At 50.2% G+C, this 18,829-nt stretch overlaps 1 protein-coding gene across 1 annotated transcript in view; it reads left to right on the top strand.

The window, feature by feature from the left end:
* MAP3K15 (mitogen-activated protein kinase kinase kinase 15) overlaps positions 1 to 18,829 on the top strand; it is a 156,105-nt gene that overhangs the window by 135,420 nt on the left and 1,856 nt on the right. The window contains exons 19-26 of the mRNA XM_055376716.2: positions 1,094 to 1,251; positions 6,719 to 6,902; positions 7,677 to 7,836; positions 8,545 to 8,719; positions 9,840 to 10,025; positions 10,304 to 10,409; positions 12,159 to 12,324; positions 18,580 to 18,692. Of these exons, the coding sequence (XP_055232691.1) occupies positions 1,094 to 1,251; positions 6,719 to 6,902; positions 7,677 to 7,836; positions 8,545 to 8,719; positions 9,840 to 10,025; positions 10,304 to 10,409; positions 12,159 to 12,324; positions 18,580 to 18,692 (1,248 nt within the window). The remainder of the gene's footprint in view (positions 1 to 1,093; positions 1,252 to 6,718; positions 6,903 to 7,676; positions 7,837 to 8,544; positions 8,720 to 9,839; positions 10,026 to 10,303; positions 10,410 to 12,158; positions 12,325 to 18,579; positions 18,693 to 18,829) is intronic.

The raw sequence follows: 18,829 nt of genomic DNA, 5'->3' as shown, positions 1-18,829 counted from the left end.
TCTCCGGGCTGCTCTCCCATCCCAGATTCTTCCTGATTCTGCCTTCCTCTCCGCTCCCAGGTGTTGGACCTGCCATGTGGTCCACAGCCGGCCCTGCCCACCCTGCTCCCTCCCGCTTTGTCCTTCAGAGACCTTCTCCCCAATAAATCTCTCATATGTCTCATCTCGTCTTGGCATTTTACTCCTCAGAGGCCCAAATGGACACAGCCATAGTGTTCCCTGACCCGAACCAGGCAGAGAGTCAAACCCTATTTTATTAATGTTCTTGTAGCCTTCTGTGTATTTCTCTGTCCTAGCACCTACCACATTTTGCCATTACTGCCACCGCTGCCAGCATTCTGTCTGTCTTCTCCACTAGGCACCTCCCTACCATCAGGCTGTGTTTCTCACGTTCTGGCTTCCCTGTATTTGGCGTGTACTAATATGTGCTGACTGAATTGCGCCATTTGTCCTTTGATGGGCCAGGCAGTCCTCTCTCCACGTGGTTAGTATTAAAGGAAGGCATGTTGCATGTCTCTGGTCAAAGAAATATGCAGTCAGGCCAGGAGCAGTGGCTCACGCCTATAATCCCAGCACTTTGGGAAGCTGAGGCAGGCACATCACCTGAGGTCAGAGAGACCAGCCTGGCCCACATGGTAAAACCTCGTCTCTACTAAAAATACAAAAATTAGCCGGGCATGGTGGTGTGTGCCTCTAATCCCAACTACTTGGGTGGCTGTGGTGTGAGAATCGCTTGAACCCGGGAGGCGGAGTTCGCGGTGAGCCGAGATCACGCCACTGCACTCCAGCCTGGGCGACAGAGCAAGACTCTGTCTCAAAAAAAAAAAAAAAAAAAAAAAGAAGCAACCATATTATTTACGCATGGGACAAGACTCCATCTGCCATTCGTGAAGCCATTCATTTCACAGTTAGTGGTGGGTTTTTTGTTTTGTTTTGTTTTTGAGACAAGGTCTTGCTATATTGTCCAGGCTGGTCTCCAACACCTGGGCTCAGGTGATCCTCCTGCCTCAGCCTCCCGAGTAGCTGGGACTACAGGCCACTTAGTTTCTGAGCAATATGGTACCCACAGCCTGTTTGTTTGTTTTCCAAATAGGCACCCTGCAGTACATGGCACCTGAGATAATTGACCAAGGGCCTCGCGGATATGGTGCCCCAGCCGATATCTGGTCCCTGGGCTGCACCATCATTGAGATGGCCACCAGCAAGCCTCCGTTCCATGAGCTTGGTGAGCCGCAGGCAGCCATGTTCAAAGTAAGTCATGCTTCGTGATTGAGGTTGGGCGTGGTTGGGAAGTAGAATTAAAAACAAAGTCTCCTCCCAATCCAGAAAACCTCTCCACAAAGGTAGGAGAGAAGGAAACAGTTTTATTATTGGATAAGCATTAAACCAGAATGCGAGGTGCATCACAGGCAATCCACTGAGACTGCAAAGATGGAAAGCAATCTCACTGTTTCATAGAGCCGAGCAGACACAACCCGTGACATCTGTGTTCTCAAGAGAAACTGTAACTGGTCCTCAAGTAAGACAACTTGGTGGTGCCATTTGTCACAAGGAGCTCATCTTAGATTCACCTGGTGATTGGGGGGACCATTGGTGTTCACTGTTTGGCTTCATCCAAAGGAAAATATAGGCCGGGCGCGGTGGCTCACGCCTGTAATCCCAGCAATTTGGGAGGCCGAGATGGGTGGATCACCTGAGGTCAGGAGTTAGACACCATCCTGGGCAACATGGCAAAACCCCATCTCTAATACAAAAATCAGCTGGACGTGGTGGCGCATGCCTGTAATCCCAGCTACTCGGGAGACTGAAACAGGAGAATCGCTTGAATCCAGGAGGCAGAGGTTGCAGTGAGCCGAGATTGCACCACTGCAGTCCCGCCTGGGTGATAGCAAGACACTACCTCAAAAAAAAAAAAAAAAAAAAAAAAAAAAAAAAAAAGGAAAAACACTAAACTTCTCATATCTTTAAGACAGTAGGTAGTTTTGGAGTGAAGCCACCATCAAAGTTAGAAACCTACCTTCCTATTTCTGGGAGAGCAGAGTTATGAAAACACTAATAAAAGATGACAGGTTTAAAAAAAAAAAAAGAAAAAGGAAACTAGGAGATAGAGGCCCTATCTTCTTTGATGATTACATTTCAGAGAGATGGCTTCCAGGTCCTTGCAAAAGACATTTCTGGCAAGAGTCTTATTTAGCTGTTTAAAAGATTCACGTATATCTCAGAGACAGAGAAAAACCTTGAAGTTATAAGTTCTCTCAAGTCAAGGCTCTAAGAAAGCTGGGCAGGGTGGGGGAGGGTCCTTTCCCTTTATTTTCAACAGGGAGAATCCAGCCCCTTAGTTTCCCTTCATGTTTGCTCTTACAGTGGGTAAGGCTCAAAGGCCATGTGGGATCTGTGCCTTTGGGGGACAGGTTTCTGACTGGCTTCTGGAGAGGTGGGAGTTGGGCTATCAGGTAAATATATCCCTTATCATTCCAACAACCCTCCCCGAGCTAACAGGAAGGGCAGCCCATGTACTGGGGCCAACATAGTGCAGACTGAGCATTGCAGGTGGGGGTTTTACCACCGAGCAGCCAAGATTGTGGAAAGGGATGTCCTTCCTTGTGACCTCACGGGAAGCTGATGCCAGGACACCCCGGTGTACCCAAGGTTGGGTGTGCAGCTTCTGGCCTCGTGTATGCTTAGAAACATGTAAGGGGCTTGATGTGGTTTGGCCATGTCCCCACCCAAATCTCATCTTGAATTGTAATTCCCATAATCCCCACGTGTTGTGGGAGGGACCCGGTGGGGATAATTGAATCATGGGGGTGATTTCCCCCATCCAGTTCTTCTGACAGTGAGTTCTCACGAGATCTGATGGTTTTATAAGGGGCTTCCGCCTTTGCTGGTTCTCATTCTCTCTCCTGCCGCCCTGTGAAGAGGTGCCTTCTGCCATGGATGTAAATGTCCTGAGGCCTCCCCAGCCACGTGGAACTGTGAATCAATTAAACCTCTTTATAAATTACCCAGTCTCAGGTATTTCTTCATAGCAGCATGAGAACAGACTAATGCAGAGCTCTAGCCCTAGGATGCCATTACCAGCGCTGACCTTCCATGGGGCACTGCCTTGAGACAGCAGGGTCACAAAAGGCCAAATGGCCATTGCTTATGGATGATGAGGCCGCAGTGTGTGGACACGGCCCTGATAGAACGCGATTCCAGAGGCGTCTTCCTGGCTTCTCTGCCAAACATGGCGCCTTCGTGGCCTGTGTCTGTGCCAGGCTCTCTGCTTCCCTCTTGGGCAGAAGGAACTTGGAGGTGTGAGTGCAGGTTTCTGCCGGTTGAGGTGAGGGCAGCATGTTCAATGGGTCCCGAGTGCTGCCTGTTTGGGTGCCTTGGCTGCTCTCTCCAGCCCGGCGAGGCCCCTGCAGAAGGGTCTCAGAGCTTCTCACCTCCTATCAGCTGCTTGGGTTCAGAGCCCAGGCCAAGACCTCAAGTCAACAAGAGTCTTCTGACACCTGCAATCCCAAGAGGACCCTCAGCTCCTGGGCTGGAAGACAGCGATGACCTTCCTCAGCACTTTGACTGTGTGCGGTGGACCCTGTTGGGGCCGTTGTAGATCTAACCTGCAGCTTCCATGGCAGCGTTGGAATAAACAGCAGCTGGTGACGAGGAAAACATGAGGCCCACCTGAGAGCCATGGCTGGCTGCTTTTTGACCTGCTGCTGACTTCCGGGAAACCAGGGAGAGAGCTGAAGGCTGTGACTGGCTCGATTCCTCCGCAGGGCGTGCCTGGCTCCCCGCCTCCTCTTGTTTTTGTTTAGCGAATTCACTGTACAAAGTCTCTCTTTTTTTTTTTTGACAGAGTCTCACTCTGTCACCCAGACTGGAGTACAGTGGCACAATCTTGGCTCACTGCAGCCTCTGCCTCCCGGGTTCAAGAGATTCTCCTGCCTCAGCCTCCCAAGTAGCTGGGATTGTAGGCATGGGCCACCATGCCTGGCTATTTTGTATTTTTAGTAGAGATGGGGTTTCACCATGTTGGCCAGACTGGTCTCAAACTCCAGTGATCCACCTGCCTCCGCATCCCAAAGTGCTGGGATAACAGGCGAGAGCCACCGTGCCCTGCCTGTATGAAGGGTTTGAAAATGTACTGACTTTTTTGGATGGCATATGAAGTCACTTTTCATTGCCAATGAGAAAGTTATTATTAAATAAGTAATGGCCCCTGTGTTATTTCTGGGATCCTTCATTCCTTTAGAAAACTTTCAAGAAACTTCTGGGCAGTGTCTGAAACAAAGGAAACTCTCTTTCCCCTGAAGGGACTGTTACAGATTTAACTGTGTCACCCAAAAATGATATATGGAAGTCCTAACCCCCGGTACCTCAGAATGTGACCTTCTTTGGAAATAGGGTCTTTACAAAGAAAATCAAATGAAAATGGGGTCTGGAATGTGGGCCCTAATCCAGTATGACTGGTGTTTTGGACTTTTTTTTTTCTTTTTTAAATCTTTCTTTTTATTTTTTTTAACTAGTCAAGTGAAACAGTGGGAATGGGGAAGGAACAAAGAAATCTCTAACTGGTTGTCATCAACTAGCTGCAAACACCACTGCACTCAGACCAGCCTGGTGTCTTTTAAAAAGGGGGGATATTTGAGCCAGGTGCATTGGCTCACCCCTATAATCCCAGCACTTTGGGAGGCCGACGCAGGAGGATCACTTGAGGCCAGGAGTTCAAGATCCCCTGGGGCAACATAGCAAGACCCCGTGTCTACAAAACATTCAAAAAATTAGCCCATGTGGTGGTGCACACCTGTGGTCCCAGCTACTCAGGAACCTGAAGCAGGAAGATCCCTTGGGCCCAGGAGTTGGAGGCTGCAGTGAGCTATGATCATGCTACTGTATTCCAGCCTGGGTGACCAAGTGAGACCCTGTCTCAAAAAGTTGGGGGGTGGGGGTAGAGATTTGGACACACACGCTCAGAAGACAAAGTACGATTCCCAGGGGAATGCCTCGGGGAGGCAGAGGAGAGAGGGGGGTGCGTCTAGGAGCCAAGGAGCACCAGAGACCGCCCGCAGACCACGAGAAGCTAGAAGAGGCAAAGGGGGATTCCCTGCATGTTTCAGGAGTCCCTGGCCCTACCAACGCTTGGATCTTGGACTTCCAGCCTCCAGGACTGTGAGACAATAAGCACCTGTTGTTTCAGCCACCCAGTTTGTGGTATTTTGTTACAGTGGCCCTAGGAGACGAATACGAGGAGCTTTTGGGTCACGGCAAAGCACCCTTAAAGAGGACATCCCAGCCGGGTGTCATTGTGCTGCCCACATTTGCTGTTTTCAGAGAGCCAGGCAGAGGCCACCCTTTCCTTTTCATGTTCTTGCCTGAATGTTGGTCTTTGTACCCCTAGTGCCTGTGAATAGTGCCAGCTTAACCTCCCTACCGCTCAGGTGAGAGGAGCCACCTGTGAGGCACCCTGCATTGCAGACTTGGCGGTGGGTGGGATTTCACCCAGCATTTAGTGTTCTTCGAATCCGTAACTCCTGAGCTGGGCAGCCTGGCCAGGAGGAGCACTGTGTTGGAAACAGCACATGGCCGTGACTGCCAGGTCAAGGGCCTTGGAGACAGGAAGTCGGGAGGCCTGGCCCTCTACACTCTGCAGCACCCTGAGCTCACTCCGCGGGGATTGTGGAGGCTGAGCCAGCCCCCAGGAGCTCTGAGGAGCTGGGAATGGGCATGGGTCTGGAGGACAGAACAGCTTCCACGCCTGGATTGTTGGGTGGGCTTGGAAAAGACACAGGATGGACTGTGAAACTGAAGGTGACAACTCCTGAAAAGATGAGAGGGCCACCCTACTGGGAACAGTTATGAAGGAGGGGGCTATATAACATGTCATGGAAGCATGTTCGTGTCACAGCGAGATGTGGCAGCTCAGAACCAACTCTTACTTCCCTACAGGTCACAGGGACAGAGAGCCATTAGTTACCTGTCTATACATTGGCAGCCTCAAGGTTTTGTCTGCTTGTGGTTTTGAGCTGGAGGCTGGGAATCTGGGCTGTGGATGCAGAGGGATTGAGAGGTGTTAAAGGCATCTCTTGGGGACCCTGTGCGTCAGGGAACAGGTAACAGATGCCTTTGAGTATCCTTAGAGGACATGCCGCCCTAGGCTGTGGCCCAAGTCCCATCTCAGTTCTCTACTGCTATGTACCAAACCACCCCAAAATTTCAGAAGCTTAAAACGATGACTTTTTCTCATGCCTCTTTGAGCTGACTGTTGGCTCTTCTGTGGGTTTTGCCTGGGCTCACTCACATGGTTGCAGCCAAGTGCTGGTTTGGGGGAGCAGGGTGGCCTGAGAGGCCCCTCCCTCGTGGCAGTTCCAGCTGGGATGGCTGGGGCGTCCTCTCCACGGGGTCGTACCTCCTGGGCTTCCTCTCTGCATGGTGGTCTCGGGGCTTTAAGGGTGACTAGCGGAGCCACAAGACCTCTTAAGGCCCGGGCCCTGAAACTCTCACCATGTCACTTCTGTCACTATCTGTTGGTCAAAGTCAAGTCACAAGATGCCAGGGAGGGGGAAATGGACTCCACCTTGGGGTGGGAGGAACAAGAATGTGACGTTGCAAAGGGGCATGGATTATGCCTGTCCTGGGATGTCAGGTGTACAGGAGCTTTGGACTGAGACGTGGATACCCGAATTCACCCAAGGCCTCACTGACACATCGGTTACCTCTCCCTTAAATGCAGGTGGGCATGTTTAAGATCCACCCTGAGATTCCAGAAGCCCTTTCAGCTGAAGCCCGAGCCTTCATTTTATCCTGTTTCGAGCCTGACCCCCACAAACGTGCCACCACTGCTGAGCTACTGAGAGAGGGTTTCTTAAGGCAGGTGAACAAGGGCAAGAAGAACCGAATTGCCTTCAAGCCCTCAGGTGAGGCCTCCCTGGACAGCTGGGGCAGCACCCTGGCCACATGAATGCTGGGCACTGGGCTTCTCTGCTGCTCAGGAGGGAGAGTTCTGGCTATCCAGAGCCCTGGGCTGCTCACGTCATTCCCATTTTTGTGAAGAGTGACGGGGCCCTGTGCAGTAGGTTTGGAGGTTGTCAAAATCCAACTAATACATGCACCTCAATCTCCTGACAGAGGCCCAGGGAGTCTCTGGGTGACTGGGCTGCCGTCTGCTGGAAGTTGTTCCTTCGGGATTGGGAAGACAGTGGGGAGGCAAGAGGTACCCTAGCTGGGGTTCTGCGTCTTCCCCATGTGCCAGAGCCTGGGGCTTCAGTTTTGGAGCCTGGCTTGTCATCGTGGGCCAACCCTGACCTTGATTAAAGGATTTGTCAGGGAGGTTTGCCTGAGGTGGCTGTCCTGCAGGCCACTGAAGTCCAGTGACACCTTCTGGGGCAGTAAGTCCTAACTGGCAATGATGTAAGAGTGGCCCCTGAAAAGGAAGCAGTTTGTCCTCTTTTCCCTGGTACCGATCGGGGTCAGAAGCTGCCAGAGTGAGTGGCTCAGTAACTTGCTCCATGAGGGACCCCCAACTGCATGCATCTGAGTAGAAATACAGCACCTGTGGCCCGTCCCCCGCCAGACCCACATTTTCCTGGGTGCCTGGGTGGTTCACCTGGGCTTGAGGGGCTGCCAGGGACTCAGCTCCACCCCGTCCCTCTCTGAGTCTCCCCATTCGGTGTCTGGCTGTCCCCCTACAGAAGGTCCCCGCGGTGTCGTCCTGGCCCTGCCCACACAGGGGGAGCCCATGGCCACCAGCAGCAGCGAGCATGGCTCTGTCTCCCCAGACTCCGACGCCCAGCCTGACGCACTCTTTGAGAGGACCCGGGCGCCCAGGCACCACCTTGGCCACCTCCTCAGGTACACCCGTATTCTGTCCGTCTGCCGCGGGCCCGAAAGGGTGCTGGTAGTTCTCCGCCACAGGGCACCTCCCTGGTCCCAACCAGATGGCCACTGAGGGGTTTTACTTCCCTTCTGCAGGGCAGTAGGGCGGCTGGGCCGCCCCATCCCGGCAAGGAGGGTGCTTCGTTCACTTGCTGTCCCTTCCCCTCCCTCCCTGTCCTTTCATTCCCCACATGTGCCTTCCCCCACCTCTCCTCTTCCCTTCTCTCTCCCCTCTCCTTTGACACTTCCCCTCTCTCCTCTTCCCCTTCTCTCTCCCCCTCACCCTTGCCCCCTCTGTCCCTGCATCTTCCGGCCCCCTCCTCCTCCTGGCCCCTCCTCCTCCCTTCCTCCTTTTCCTTCCTCTCTCTTCCTCCTTCCCCTGTCCCCCTCACCTTCTCTCCCTCACCTCTCCTTCTGTGCTTGCCCCCTTCCCTCCCTCCCTCCCTCCTCCCTGTCTCCTGGGAGGCTCCTTTACCCCTCCTCCCCCTCCTTCTGCTCTCCCTCCTGCTGTGGGGGTTGACAGAACACTGCATGTCTGTCCTTCCTCCAGCAATTTCATTTTCTTGAGCACAGGGACTGCATCACAGTTACCTCTCAGCCCTTCTCCAGGGTGTCCTAACATGACATACTCCCAGGGACAGTGCCCCGGCACGCACAGAGATTGTCACACGTGTTTGTCCACAGTGTTCCAGACGAGAGCTCAGCCTTGGAAGACCGGGGCTTGGCCTCGTCCCCGGAGGACAGGGACCAGGGCCTCTTCCTGCTACGCAAGGACAGTGAGCGCCGTGCCATCCTGTACAAAATCCTCTGGGAGGAGCAGAACCAGGTGGCTTCCAACCTGCAGGAGTGTGTGGCCCAGGTACTTGCCCGAGGGAGGGCACCGACTCTTCCTGCTCCCTCTGCCCAGGTCCCAGTCCCCAGACAGGTCCAATCAGGACCTCGGTTCCTGCCGCCCTGGAACATCTGCATAGTTACGGTGATCACTGTAAATGTTTCCCTAACGTCCTTCCCTTCCCCAACAAAACAAAAGAAAATACAAAGAAAAAAAGCTCTGCCGAAACATGAATTTGCAGATACCGCAGTGATTCCAGGCACTGGTGGGGCGGTGCTGCCCCCTGGTGAAAACCAGCCAGATTGTAGCAGAAAGCCCGAAGCACCTTCTCTGGCCTCTCATGATCCGGTTTTGAGTCCTGAAGTTAATCCCCAGCTGTAGGACATGCTAGAGCTGCCCTCAGAAGCTGGGAGAACAGCCACCTTGGGGAGGGTGGTTATGGGTGAAAATAACTGATTTTGAACTAGGGCACAGGACTGGCAAACCGATTCCCCTCCATTATTTCAGTTTATTTATTATTGTTGTTTTTTAATTTTTATTTTTTTTTAGACAGTCTCACTCTGTCGCCCAGGCTGGAGTGCAGCGGTGTGATCTTGGCTCACTGCAACCTTCGCCTCCTAGGTTCAAGTGATTCTCCCGCCTCAGCCTTTCCAGTAGCTGGGATTACACGGCGCCTGCCACCACACCCAGCTAATTTCTGTATTTTTAGTAGAGATGGGGTTTCGCCTTGTTGGCCAGGCTGGTCTTGAACTCCTGACCTCAGGTGATCTGCCTGCCTAGACTTCCCAAAGTGCTGGGATTACAGGTATGAGCCACCGTGCCCGGCCCCCCTCCCTTATTTCAGATGGAAAAGGGCCTTTTAGGAAGAGGCCGCTGCTCCGCTCTGAACTATGTCTATGGCCTTGATGGGGGCTCTTACAAGGGGTTAAACAGGAAGCCATTCACAGAGGGGCTTAGCTGTGCACCCACCAGGGAGAAGGGGCCAGGACCCTGACAGGAAGGTTATGGAGGGAACAAACAGAGACACCTTCTCACCTGGGAGTTCCACAAGTTTCTTAGCAAATGGACCATCTTGTTTCCCCCAGTATGTTCTGAACTCTTGCTCTCTCAATCTGACTCAATGAAAATGATTTGTGTGTGTTTTCAGAGTTCCGAAGAGTTGCATCTCTCAGTTGGACACATCAAGCAAATCATTGGGATCCTGAGGGACTTCATCCGTTCCCCAGAGCACCGGGTGATGGCGACCACAATATCAAAGCTCAAGGTGGACCTGGACTTTGACAGCTCGTCCATCAGTCAGATTCACCTGGTGCTGTTCGGATTTCAGGATGCCGTAAGTGCTCCATCTGGCCCTAGGGAACACACCAGATCTTGGAATTCAGTTACCACCTCCTCCCATAGCCCCCATCTCTTCTTAACTGTATACACCTGAATCCCAAGCTTCAGCAGCTCCTCCTAAACAATGAAGTCCAGGAAATGGCATCTGGGTGAACTGGCTGATTGCATGCGGCCCCCAAGAGGATGAGTGTAGGTTGCCGTGATTCTCCGTGCAATGCGCCGGAAATCTGGATTTTTGTGATTTTATTTTATTTTATTATTATTATTTTTTAGGTAAATAAAATTTTGAGGAACCACTTAATTAGGCCCCACTGGATGTTCGCGATGGACAACATCATCCGTCGAGCGGTGCAGGCCGCGGTCACCATTCTCATCCCAGGTGAGCGCCCCCTTTGTGGTCAAGGTCAGCTTTAGGCCGTGAAAAGATAAGAAATATCATCTTCATTCAACAGTTGTTGCTTTTCTCTTTTCCATCTTGGTTATCTACTTCCTTGGAATTAAATGCATGTTGTCATAGACCTCTTCCGGGGCTGATTCTGTAGTTCTGAGAGCATCTCGTGGTGCTGTATTTACGTGTCCCTGAAGCATGATGAAGGTGACTGCAGATAGACTATAACTCACAATCTCAAAAGGGAGCATGGGGCCGGACGCGGTGGCTCATGCCTGTAATCCCAGCACTTTGGGAGGACGAGGTGGGCAGATCAACTGAGGTCAGGAGTTCAAGACCAGGCTGGCCAACATAGTGAAACCCCGTCTCTACTAAAAATACAAAAAATTAGCCAGGCTTGGTGGCACGTGCCTGTAATCCCAGCTACTCGGGAGGCTGAGGCAGGAAAATCGCTTGAACCCGGGTGGTGGAGGTTGCAGTGAGCCGAGATCACGCCACTGCACTCCAGCCTGGGCAACAGAGTGAGATTCCGTCTCAATAAAAATAAATAAATACATAAATAAATAAATAATATTAAATTTAAAGGGAGCATGGGGCCAGAGGGGAAGGATCCTCCAGTCCTCTGGTATCCCCTTCATCATGCACTCAGGAATGTTTCTTGGGTAACTGACAATACAGTGGCTCAGATTCCTCTCTCTGAATCATCATGTAGTAGTTACAGAAGTTTTTGGTTTTTGTCAATTTCCTTTTTGAAATGTTACCAAAGTTGATTCTCCTTCTCTGGTGACTTCTTCCTGCTAAGGGAGGCTTTACAGCCCATTCTGTCGCCATCATGGTTTCCCCCTTTCCTTCAGCCCCTTGCTGTTTGGCTCCAGCCCACTCTCCTGAATGCACTGTGTAGCCCAGGCTCGGCTGCAGGAGAGGCTTGGGAAACCCCAGTGCTTAATTCTTCTCCCACTCCAAGCAGACACCTTCTGTAGTAAAACGGCACAGGCTTGGGTGGCAGCCTGGCTCTACTTATTTCTTTCTTTTCTTTTTTTTTTTTTTCTGAGACAGAGTCTTGCTCTGTCACCCAGGCTGGAGTGCAATGATGCGATCTCGCCTCACTGCAACCTCCATCTCCCAGGTTCAAGCAATTCTCCTGCCTCAGCCTCCCGAGTAGCTGGGGCTACAGGTGCGTGCCACCACACCCAGCTAATTTTTTTTAGTAGAGACGGGGTTTCACCATGTTGGCCAGGATGGTCTTGATCTCTTGACCTTGTGATCTGCCCGCCTCAGCCTCCCAAAGTGATGGGATTACAGACGTGAGCCACTGCGCCCGGACCTGGCTAATTTTTGTATATATATTTTTAGTAGAGATGGGGTTTCACCATGTTGGCCAGGCTGGTTTCAAACTCCTGACCTCAAGTGATCTGCCTGCCTCAGCCTCCCAAAGTGCTTGGATTACAGGTGTAAGCCATTGCTCCTGGCCTGGTTGTACCTTTTGAACGCTGGCCTTGGTTCACTTCATATCCTTAAGCCTCAATTTCTTCCTGTGGAAACTGGCGTGATCAACTTTACGCTGCAGAGAACCAAATGGAACAGTCTCCTCTCCATTTGTAAAGTCAGCAGTCCCCTAATGGAGCATGGCACGGGCTGAGCCAGCTTCTGAACAGCCCGGTTTGCTGACCTGGGTGTCTGCGACCCCAGGCCCCACTGGCCTGGTTTGCTCACCATTGTCATGTCTTGTGTGATTTGCAGAGCTCCGAGCCCACTTTGAGCCTACCTGTGAGACTGAAGGGGTAGATAAGGACATGGATGAAGCGGAAGAGGGCTATCCCCCAGCCACCGGACCTGGCCAGGAGGCCCAGCCCCACCAGCAGCACCTGAGCCTCCAGCTGGGTGAGCTCAGACAGGAGACCAACAGGTGAGGAGCTTCTGGGCCCTCCTCTGGGAGCAGGCGCTGGGACAGTGGCCTGAGCCACCAAGATGCTGATTAATTGGCTTTATTGTTGACCATCTCACCCAGGTCTTAGGAAAAAGCAGCTTCATCATCCACGAACTAGGCAAGGGCGCATATTCTCAGCCTCAATTGAGGGACTAGAGGAATGCCTTCCTTTAAAAAAAAAAAAAAAAAAAAGTCAGAATCAGAGAGGTATATATAGTACCTTGCCCCAGACCACACAGAAATTACTCATACTAAAGGCAGCAGCATCTCTGGATTCTTTCTCTCTTTTCACCAAGACGGGGCCCCTGGCATGGTGTGTGGGTCTCGCAGGCTCAGCAGCCTGCCTCTGCAGAAGTAGCGGGGTTTGGGGGTTGGTTAGCACTTCATCAGTGGATGCACATCCCATAATCCCGACCCCGAGGAAGTTTGTCCTGTTGTCATTTCTTCCATGTGATTTGTCATGATCCCTAGACGGGCATTAGTGGACTAGCTTCCCAACCAGGGAACCCTGGCATCACCATCATATTCCTCCAATGCACTGGTCTGTTTTGTTCACTTCCTGGCACATAGTAGGTGCTTAATATTTGTGAAGTGGATGGGCGTGGTGGCTCACGCCTGTAATCCCAACACTTTGAGAGGCCGAGGTGAGTGGATCACTTAAGGTCAAGAGTTTGAGACAGCCTGGCCAACATGGTGAAACCCCATCTCTTCTAAAACTACAAAATTAGCCAGGTATGGTGGGGCACGCCTGTAATCTTAGCTGCTTGGGAAGCTGAGGCAGGAGAATCGATTGAATCCAGGAGGCGGGGGTTGCAGTGAGCTGAGATCGTGCCATTGCACTCTAGCCTGGGCAATGAGAGAAACTCCATCTGAAAACAAGAAAAAAAGGGGAAGAAATATTTGTGAAATGAATAAAATTATTCCTGTTTGCTCTGGGAAGTCACATTATCAGCTGCGTGATTTGGTTTTTAAAAGTAATCCATAGTTGACCGGGCACGGTGGCTCACACCTGTAATCCCAGCACTTTGGGAGGCCAAGGTGGGTGGATCATAAGGTTAGGAGTTCGAGAGCAGCCTGGCCAATATGGTGAAACCCCGTCTCTACTAAAAATACAAAAATTAGCTGGGCGTGGTGGAACTTGCCTGTAATCCCAGCTACTCAGGAGGCTGAGGCAGAAGAATTGCTTGAACCCGGGAGGCGGAGGTTGCAGTGAGCCGAGATCGTGCCACTGCACTCCAGCCTGGGCGACAGCGTGAGACTCTGTCTCAAAAAAAAAAAAAAAAATCCATAGTTATAGCAAATGAGTTGGTACTCATTCCAAATGACACTTTGTTGCTGTGTGATCATTGCTGAGGAATGCTAATGACTATTTAACCGGGAGACAAGGGGCCAGTTACGTATTTTGGATGAAAGGTTGTGTATGCTGTCAGGGATCTCTCAAGTTCAATCTTAGATCATCTAATCATTTCTTTTTTTAAAAGACCCAGAGCTTTAGTTAAATGGTAGTGGTGGCAACATTTTGAAAGTTTTAAAAAATCACAAATATTAAAGTTGGTAATAATACTTAGCATTTCTTTAATATTTTTTCCCAATAAGTTTTTTTTTTTTTAAGTTCAAGAGTACAAGTGCAGGTTTTTTACACAGGTAAACTTGTGTCATGGGGGTTTATTGTACAGATTGTTTCATCACCCAGGCATTAAGCCTAGTATCCATTAGTTGCTTTTCCTGATCCTCCTCCCAGCCTCCACCCTCTGGTAGGCCCCAGTGTGTGTTGTTCCCCTCTATGTGTCCATATGTTCTCATCATTTAGCTCCCACGGCATGTGGTATTCGGGTTTTGTTCCTGCATTTGTTTGCTAAGGATAATGGCCTCCAGCTCCATTCATGTCCCTGCAAAGGACATGATCTCGTTCCTTTTTTATGGCTGCATAATATTCCATGGTGTATATGTACCACATTTTCTTTAGTCTATCATCAATGGACATTTAGCATGATTCCATGTCTTTGCTATTGTGAATAGTGCTGCAACGAACATATATGTGCATGTATCTTTATAATAGAACCATTTATATTCCTCTGGGCATATACCCAGTAATGGGGTTGCTGGGTCGCCCAATAAGATTTATAATCACCAAATTCATAAAATGATTATATATGGGTTTGAAGGTTATTTCTCTCCACTGTCGATAGTCATTGTGTTATTTTCCAGTCTCAGTGGAATGAGGAATTGGTTAGGCAGCAGCCAGTCTGTGAATGGCATTGACGTAAACTGTACATTCCTGCATAAGGTGCTTGTCCTTGTGTGTATTAGTCCATTTTCACGCTGCTGATACATACCAGAAACCAGGCAATTTATAAGAATAAGAGGTTTAATGGACTTACAGTTCCACGAGGCTGGGGAGGCCTCACAATCATGGCAGAAGGTAAAAGGCACGTCTTACATGGCAGCAGACAAGAAAGAATGAAAGAACTAGGCGGAAGGGGTTTTCCCTTATAAAGCCATCAGATCTCATGAGACTTATTCAGTACCATGAGAACAGTATGGGGGAAACCACCCCCATGATTCAATTATCTCCCACTGGGTCCCTCCCACAACACAAGGGAATTATGGGAGCTACAGTTCAAGATGAGATTTGGGTGGGGACACAGCCAAACCATATCACTGTAGTATGAAGTGCCTTGGCTATGTGGCAGTTGGGCAGAGCCAAAGGAAGATGACACCTCTTAGACAGGATGATGTGTCTGTCCTGATGAAGTCCTGAGAGTCCTTCCCACTGGATACAGGCACAAGCTTGAGTTGTCTCCTTCACTAACATAAAAGGAGGACTACTAGAGAGACCAGGATGAAGGCAGGCAGTTGGGGAGGGCTGGGAGAGGACTTCTAATTTGCTGAGTGCCAATATTTCCTCTGCTGTTGTGCTGGGGCAGAAGTGTTCTCCTCTCCCCACCCCACTTTGCCACCAAATAATCCAGGAGTTCCTGTGTTCTCATCTCTCTACTGTTGCAGTGACTTCTCATGGCAACTTCAATAATTACCTTCAGTCTTTTTTTTTTTTTTTTTTTTTTTGAGATGGAGGCTTGCTCTATCGTCCAGGCTGGAGTGCAGTGGCACATTCTTGGCTCACTGCAACCTTCACCTCCCGGGTTCAAGCGATTCTCCTGCCTCAGCCTCCTGAGTACCTGGGACCACAGGTGCACACCACCACACCCAGCTAATTTTTGTATTTTTAGTAGAGATGGGGTTTCACCATATTGGCCAGGCTGGTCTCAAACTCCTGACCTCAGGTGATCCACCTGCCTTGGCCTCCCAAAGTTCTGGGATGACAGGTGTGAGCCACCACCCCCAGCAGCCTTCAGTAATTTCAATAAAGCTTAGTTCTGTATTCCCAAGTTCACCAGCATGGATCATATAAATGAATTAAAGGAACACACCGTTAAGAAACAAATCCCATGTACTAGGTATGTAAGCAAACAATAAAAGTGTGGGGGCCAAGGCCCTTGGCCCCTGGAGGTTTGCTGAAAATCACCTGCATGAGGCTGATTAATGAGAGAAAAGGCATGCAAATGTATTTAACATGTATTTAACTTCAGCATGAAGACCCAAAGATCCAGGGGAAATTGTCCATTTTTATGCTTAGGCTTAACAAAGTATGGAGAGCTGTAAAGAAATAGGGATAAAAAGGGCCTGATCGAATGCTGATAGACTGAGTGGGGAAACCCAGCAAGGCCTGTCTGTCTAGATCCTTCTTGGCCTCTCTGAGCAGTATTCCTTTCTCCTGGGTGTGGGGCAGGACCCTCTGGAATCGGGGGTCTTATGACCTACAGTCAAACAAAGTAGGTCGAAGAACTTTTTTTTTTTTTTTTTTTTGAGATGGAGTTTGGCTCTGTTGCCCAGGCTGGAGTGCAGTGGTGCAATCTCTGCTCACTGCAACCTCTGCCTCCTGGGTTCGAACTATTCTTCTGCCTCAGTCTCCCCTCCCGAGTAGCTGGGATTACAGGCGCACGCCACCACAACTGGCTGATTTTTGTATTTTTAGTAGAGACGGGGTTTCACCATATTGGCCAGGCTGGTCTTGAACTCCTGACCTCAGGTGATCCTCCCGCCTTGACCTCCCAAAGTGCTGGGATTATAGGCTTGAGCCACTGCGCCCAGCCCAAAGAATTTTTTTTTTTTTTTTTTTTTTTTGAGACAGAGTTTCGCTCTTGTTGCCCAGGCTGGAGTACAATGGTGCCATCTTGGCTCACTGCAACCTCTGCCTCCCAGGTTAAAGCGATTCTCCTGCCTCAGCCTCCCAAGTAACTCGGATTACAGGCATGTGCCACCACGCCTGGCTAATTTTGTATTTTTAGTAGAGAGGCTTCTCCATGTTAGGCTGGTCTCAAACTTCTGACCTCAGGTGATCTGCCTGCCTCAGCCTCCCAAAGTGCTGGGATTACAGGCGTGAGCTGCCGCACCCGGCCAAGAATTTCTTTATAACCAATTTTTACACAGAAAGGCGGAGGGAAAGTTAGAGTCGTATTTTTAGGTTTTGTGGCTGGCTTTGGGGAGAAGGAGTTCTGGTTTCTGTGCCCCGCTTTGGGGAAGAGGGATTCTATGGTGCCTCCAGGAGAATGGACTGAGAGAGGGAGGCAGGAGAAGGTCAGAGGAAAACTTTTGCTTCTGAGGCTGCTGCTGAGGCCATTTGGGGGCACTGTTTTCTGAGCCCCAGCAAAAGCTAGACATGGTTCCAATCTGTCAGCCGTTTCCCCCAAGGCTTGCTACGCCTGAGCTGGCATGTGGGGGAAGTTTGAGGCACAGTTGTGCCAAGTCATATCTGATCCCAGAGAGCCCATGAGCAAGACTGGGTTTCAGGAGGCGGTCCTTTGGGAAGAGCCCAGCCTGTGGACTCTGGGTGTTACTTAACTCCTCTGCCTCAGTTACCTCAGCTTCAAAACAGGGGTTTAGAACAACCAGTGCTTCCTAGAAGTGCCGCAAGGCTTCAGTGACTGAATTCATGCAGTGTTTGGCACAGTCCTGGATTCTGGGTAGGAAGTGCTTGGTGGATGTTGGCAGGAGCCATCCTCACCACCGGCAGAGCAGCATGTCTCACTCACTGTCCCTGCTCTGCCCCATTACAAGCAGGGGCTTCCAGCTGGGCGCGGTGGCTCACACCTGTAATCCCAGCACTTTGGGAGGCCGAGGCAGGTGGATCACTTGAGGTCAGGAGTTCGAGACCAGCCTGGCCAATATGGTGTAACCCCGTCTCTACTAAAAATACAAAAATTACCCATGCATGGTGGCGCATGCCTGTAGTCCCAGATACTCGGGAGGCTGAGGCAGGAGAATTGCCTAAACCCAGGAGGTGGAGGTTGCAGTGAGCCAAGATTGTGCCACTGCACTCCAGCCTGGGTGACAGAGTGAGACTCTGTCTCCAAAAAAAAAAAAAAAAAAAAAAAACAAAAAAAGAAGCAGGGGCTTCTGTCCCCTTCGTTTAGTCCCCGTGTGAGGAGGAAAGAAACTTACGATTCTATTCTAGTTTCAGCTGCCTTATTTGACTTAGGGAGCCAGGTTTAAATAATCACATCGTCCTTCTGGCTGAGTTCTGATTAACATCGGCATCTTTTGGTTCACGATACGTTTTTGAGACAAAACTGCCTGAGTGCGTTCAGGCTACTGTAACAAAATAACCAGAGACTAGGCAGCTTATAAACAACAGAAATGTGTTTCTCACAGTTCTGGAGACTCGAAGTCCAAGATCGAGGTGCCAGGAGATTCCGTGGCCAGTGAGGGCCTGCTTCCCCATTCACAGATGGCCATCTTCTCGCGGTGTGTCCTCACGTGGTGGAAGGGATGAGGGAGCCTCTGGGGTCTCCTTTCACAAGGACACTCCTCTCACCTCACCTCTCAAAGCTCCGTCTCCTAACACCATCACCTTGTGGGTTAGGATTTCAACATATGAACTTGGGCCGGGTGAGGGGCACACATTGAGTCCATTGCAAAAATATATCCAAGCTGTGAGCACTGGCCTTTGTTGTCAAGGGGAGGAAAACACAAGGAAGGGTCCCCTCTGCAGACTGAAGTCTGAGTCACAGAACCTGAAGAAACACATGTGCTTCCCTCTCTAGGCTGACTCTTAGACTTGTCCCATTTTCCATTTTTTTTCCATCTCTAATGTATGCACAACAGATGCTTGAGTTAAATTGTATGGTGTTGAATGCTCTCTGGATAATGGCTTTTTTTTTTTTTTTAAACCAGACTTTTGGAACACCTAGTTGAAAAAGAGAGAGAGTACCAGAATCTTCTGCGGCAAACTCTAGAACAGAAAACTCAAGAATTGTATCACCTTCAGTTAAAATTAAAATCGAATTGTAAGTAATTTTCCAATGAGACAGACTTTAACATCTAGCTCATATTCTAGTTAGCTTTGAAGAAACATTTGAGGTTATCTTCTGTTAATCCAGGACTCCAGTAGATTCTAGACTACTTCTCAATCATAGAAGGGGAC

The sequence above is a fragment of the Gorilla gorilla genome, chromosome X (genome assembly GCF_029281585.2).
Source record: "Gorilla gorilla gorilla isolate KB3781 chromosome X, NHGRI_mGorGor1-v2.1_pri, whole genome shotgun sequence".
In the NCBI taxonomy this organism is placed as follows: domain Eukaryota; kingdom Metazoa; phylum Chordata; class Mammalia; order Primates; family Hominidae; genus Gorilla; species Gorilla gorilla.
This window is presented reverse-complemented; position numbering and strand designations above follow the sequence as displayed.